The sequence below is a fragment of the Microtus ochrogaster genome, chromosome 6 (genome assembly GCF_000317375.1).
Source record: "Microtus ochrogaster isolate Prairie Vole_2 chromosome 6, MicOch1.0, whole genome shotgun sequence".
Lineage (NCBI taxonomy): Eukaryota > Metazoa > Chordata > Mammalia > Rodentia > Cricetidae > Microtus > Microtus ochrogaster.
The window spans coordinates 24,855,882-24,860,669 of record NC_022013.1 but is presented as its reverse complement, the minus strand read 5'-3'; the positions used below and the strand labels follow the sequence as shown (position 1 = coordinate 24,860,669).

Genomic DNA, 4,788 nt, shown 5'->3' with positions numbered 1-4,788 from the left:
CCTAAAGAACTCCAGCTCATTATTCATTAACATGAGCGTTATCTGTAATTCTATTGTGAAGGTTGAGAATTTGTTAATTTAAGGAAACCTTTACGCTTAATAACATCTATTTTGTGAAAATATTCTGGGCTCCTGTATGGCAGGGTTAGTCATTCACATCTGGCTGTGCTGGCATGTGGTGAGTTGAGGCCTTGCAAGCCATGGTTACACCTGCCTGTGCAGGGCTCTGTTGATTCTAACGACCTGGTTATTCTTTCAAGTGTGAATATACATCTCGGTTTCCAGTTGGCGTAACTGAAAAGAATGGGCTTTAACACCATATCCAGCAACCGCAGGAGCTGAGAACTCCATGGTAGTCATTGATGCCCTTGCTCTTGGCTAGCACTAGACCCTTGTAGGGGCCTGGGAGGACTAGAGATAGATGCATCACAGCTGAAGACAGTGGGGCAGTGCCCACCTAAGAACACCGGGAGGCACTGGGGCAGAGGACATAAATCTCAGGAGAGCCCTTTTTGGTTGCGCAGTCGAGTGTTGTGGTTATAAGAGAGCACACTAGACTAGAGGTAGGGGTGGCAATATAGGCACATATTTCATCCCAAGGACAGTAGATCAAGGCTAGACTTAGACATTCCTCTTCAGGCTCTCTGTGAAACTGTAATTCAATGACAAACTCAAAAAGAAGAAGATTCCATAAACCAGGATGGATGATTTCTTATTCGAGGCAGACAGACTTTGATGGGGCCCACCTTCTCTACCTTCTCACCCTCTCCAGTTCCCCAAAGCTCTGCCGAGTCTCCCTCATACTGTCCAGGCAAGGTTGGGAAGGCAGTTGGGGAGGGGTCCTTCTGAGCTCGAGCAAGTGTAGAATGACCGTCAGCGCCTGCTTTCTTAAACTGGCTGATGTCAGTTGCCAAAGGGTCCCAGAGAACTGTAGAGGGCCCTGGATGTACCATGTACCGAATCCTCTGTCCAAAATGATTAGGAAACAATCTGCAGTCAGCCAATCAAATGGCACGACACAACTGGAATTGGTAAATTTGAAGTCAGTGTTCTTGGTCCTTTCCTGTTCTAGTTGCTTTGACCTCCTCTGTCCCCCCACCCCACTCCCCGAGACAGGGTTTCTCTGTAGCTTTGAAGCCTGTCCTGGAACTAGCTCTTGTAGAGCAGGCTGGCCTCGAACTCACAGAGATTCGCCTGCCTCTACCTTCCCAGTGCTGAGATTAAAGGCGTGCGCCACCACCGCCCGGCCTGACCTCTGTCAATCCGTACACAGTCTCCAGCTATGATCTTCGCTCTCACTTTCCCACCCAACCGTCTCCCCTTGGGAAGGCAGTCTTTGAAAAAGTAGCCTCCTGAACAATCATAGCTTCGCCTGTTTGTTCTTTGTCTCTCAGCTCTCAGCACAATCGCCTGTCTTTGAGCTGTAGGTGGGGACAGGAGTAACCCTGTGCTTGGAGGGAAGGGCAGAGGGTGGTAAGGGGACATGCTCATTGTCCTATGAAGACATGACAGTGTCTGGCTCCATTTGCTCTGTGTAGCCACCTCCTGTTTCTCTGTAGAGCTCAAGGTTATGTGGATCCAGGGGAGAGACAGGGCTGAGGGAGGAAAGTCCCACAAACTCAGCTCTGCACCCCTAACCCTACTTGTGGGCTGAGCACAAGGTGTGAGCATGTTCAGTGGACCTCTTGGGCTGTAAGTTGGAACACAGCAGACTGTGAATGATGTCTGTCGTAAAGTACAATAGAGTGCTTTGTACTTCTGCCTTGGTGTGCCCAGGATTTCTGAGGAATCTGGTCTCTTCCCCAGCGGTGCAGTGCCTGGCTCTTGTGTCTGGTGACCAGTTCAGGACCACAGCTCCATTCACAGAAACCCATCCCGAGTGGTCCCCCCTCCATGCCTTGTGCATATGGACCCCTCAGTGTTGTCAGTGTCTCCCTCCTGATACATCATTGCAGACACTTTTCTAGCAACCAGTCTTTATTCATTTTTTAAAAAAGAAATCCAAATAAGTTAGCAAAAGGATTACAAAAAAAATTGGCAAAACCACACACAATGCTTAGTTTAACAAAAGAAGTCGCCCCAAGAGCCCCCACCCCCTTCCCTACCTGTCCCTGGCAATATTAGCACAGGAGACCTTGGTCAGATGGCAGCTTTACAAACAACACACAAAACAAACAAAACAATACACAAACCACTGGAAGGTTCCCAATATCCACTGCAAAAGCTTGGCCCCCAGGGACTTTGGAACAGGGTAGTTCCTTTCCCTTCTCTCTCAACTCAGGGCAGGCCCAGCCCAGCCCCTGGCATCAGGGAGAGATTGGAACGGGTGTGCATGCTTGTCCAGATTGGGGCGCTGTCTCAGGCTCTCATTTGGGGGGTGGAATTTAGAAGCATATTATGATTTTTTTAAAAAGCTCCTGAGTTTGCCCCATTGGGGAACATCCACAAGGGGGTTCTCTGGACTCCATCTTTCTTTCCTTGAAAGGGGATACTCTGTGCTCTAAGGAGTCAGCTAAAAGGGCATCCATTCCCTTGCTGGGCTGGGGGTTAGCCTTTTACGAATGGGGAGTGGGTAGTCTGGCCTGTGGCAACCTGGGGCTGTTTTCTTGGCACCAGGACAGCCTCGCTTGAAAGGCCCCTGCAGCAGAAGTGGTGGCCGTTGACACCATCCTGGGGGCTCAAACGTGGACACCCAGCCTGGCAGACAGACTCAGTTGGGCATGGTTTCATCTGGGAAGGCAACAGACATATCCTCCACTGTGATGCTGTCCACGATGGAGGTGAGGGAGTGCAGGTTGTGGGCATCTGCAGGGTCGGCTGCAAGCAGATGATCTGAAAGGAGAAGACGGGAGTGTCTCCTGGGCAAGGGGCATGGGACCCTTGGGATGGCACAGGCTTTCCCAGACAGACAGGAGAGCAAGAGTCAGGAGTTCCCCCAGCCACTAGCATTCCAGCACACTCCATGCTGTGTGTGTGTGTGTGTGTGTGTGTGTGTGTGTGTGTGTGTGTATGTGTGTGTGCACCCTTCCTCTCTGAAATCCCCTGATGCAGTTAGGTTTTAGAAGTGGCTATCCCAAGGTGAAGAAGCCAGGATAGCATATCCTAGGGAACTGGGCCCAGTTTTGCAGCACTGACTCAGCAGTTCCCAGGGACCCTTGGGGCAGGTACAGGCTCTTCTCCCTGAGGTCAACCACCAGACACCGGCCTGAATGCTGTTGGAGGCTGTGAGTACTCCTTACTGGTCAAGGCTACAGGGAGGTACAGGGCTTCCAGCCCACCGTTTGGGGCCCTCAGGTCAGCAGTTTCCCGAGGAAGACACAGGAAGGTGACTGGAACATGGAATAAGGTAAGGGACTAGCCCAGCCTAGTTAGGGTCTAAGCGATTTGAACCGTGGTTACCAGGGTCAGGATTCACTTACCTCCTGGGTTGGGACCGAACTCCAGTGCACTGCCCCACTCTGGACTGCAGGAGGCGCTGTGGGAGTTGCATTCACTGTGTACCTGCAAGACAAAGCCACAATCCAAGGTCAATTCTACAATCGTCCTCAGGTACAGCTCTCTGCTTGGGTTCCTGGGTAGGTTACCACCCTAGAATGTTCTCTACAGATAGCCTACTTTCTAGGTCTTTCCTGGTTTCTAGGATGGGAATTTTGCCTTCACTTTGGGGATAAGGGCCATAAGCCACAATGCTTCATTATGATGACCTCTGAGTAGGACAAAGCAGATTTCTTTAGCCACTTGGTCTGGCCTTTTAGATGCTGCCTCGAGCATGGGAATCAGCCCTCGCCTTCACCTGGGCTCTCCTAAGCCCTTATGGCAGACTTGTTTCTGGCCCCCTTCTGTTCTCTTGTGCCGGTCCACCCCTCCCCGCCCCCCCATCTCCCCCATCTGTATTTACTATCCACTGCCTTTGTCTGGTCTGGAAGCAGTATGAGCACAGAAGGTCTCGGGAAAGCCTAGCCGACAACGAAAGGGGTCCTGGGATTCCCTAGGGCCCTGGCTTTGCACCTGTTCCAGCCCAAGCTGACCAGGCACCTCCCTCTGGCCCTATCCCTGGGACTGGTGCGCCAGCCACTTACCACCGGCTGGGGCCCGCCCCCGCCTCGGTAGCGGAGATCTCGCTCCTCCTGGTTGAGGGAACTGAGCAAGGCCTGTAGGCGCTCAATGTACTGAATGGCACTGCGCAGGATCTCCACCTTAGGCAGCCGCTGGTTGGGGTTGAGCAGGGTGCTCCTCTTCAGGGCCTCGAAGGCCTCATTGACTTTCTTGAGCCTGCGCTTCTCTCTCAGTGTGGCTGCCCTCCGCCGGTCCACAGACACCGATTTTCTCTTACACACCTTACACGCCCACGGTAGGCACTGGCCTGGACAGTGCTCAGGGGTCCCCAGTCCCTTTTCTTCCAGGGGCCCTCGGGCTTCCGGGCTCAAGCTGAGCTCAGTCCGCTCATAGCCTGGGGGCTCGAAACCCTGGAGGTGGACAGGCAGGTAGTTTTCCCCATCATAGAAGTGGGGATCCTGGTAGAAATAGGGGGATGTCTCATACAGCTCCATCGGGTCGGAAAAGACTTGTTCCTGCCACTGGCCCCCAAGCTCCTGCAGCCCCTCACGCCAACTGCTGGGTGCCATTTAAACCCTCCCTGCTGGCATGGACCCAGAGATAAATATAGCCAACACCACCGAAACCTGAGCCCCCCTCTAAGCTGTTGCTGCACATCAAGACGTTTACAGTGGATTACAAGTGATTCCCCTTCCCTCTCCTTTCGCCCCCACCCCACCCTGCCTGCCTGCC

The 4,788-nt window shown here is 52.7% G+C and overlaps 1 protein-coding gene across 1 annotated transcript; it reads right to left on the bottom strand.

The window, feature by feature from the left end:
- Positions 1-2,710: 2,710 nt before the first annotated feature.
- On the bottom strand, positions 2,711-4,550 carry Myog (myogenin). Its single transcript, XM_005348374.2, has 3 exons — positions 4,080-4,550; positions 3,420-3,501; positions 2,711-2,832 (listed from the first exon to the last, which is right to left on the bottom strand). Exons 1-3 carry the CDS (start codon positions 4,548-4,550, stop codon positions 2,711-2,713), a joined length of 675 nt encoding a protein of 224 aa, XP_005348431.1.
- Positions 4,551-4,788: the final 238 nt, after the last annotated feature.

Excerpts from the sequence above, each read along its gene's own strand:
- Myog (XM_005348374.2), bottom strand. The coding sequence starts at position 4,550 with ATGGAGCTGTATGAGACATCCCCCTATTTCTACCAGGATCCCCACTTC. Across the intron at positions 3,502-4,079 it reads GGGGCGGGCCCCAGCCGGTG|GTACACAGTGAATGCAACTC; the intron begins GTAAGTGGCTGG and ends TTTGTCTTGCAG. Across the intron at positions 2,833-3,419 it reads GTTCGGTCCCAACCCAGGAG|ATCATCTGCTTGCAGCCGAC; the intron begins GTAAGTGAATCC and ends TTCTCCTTTCAG.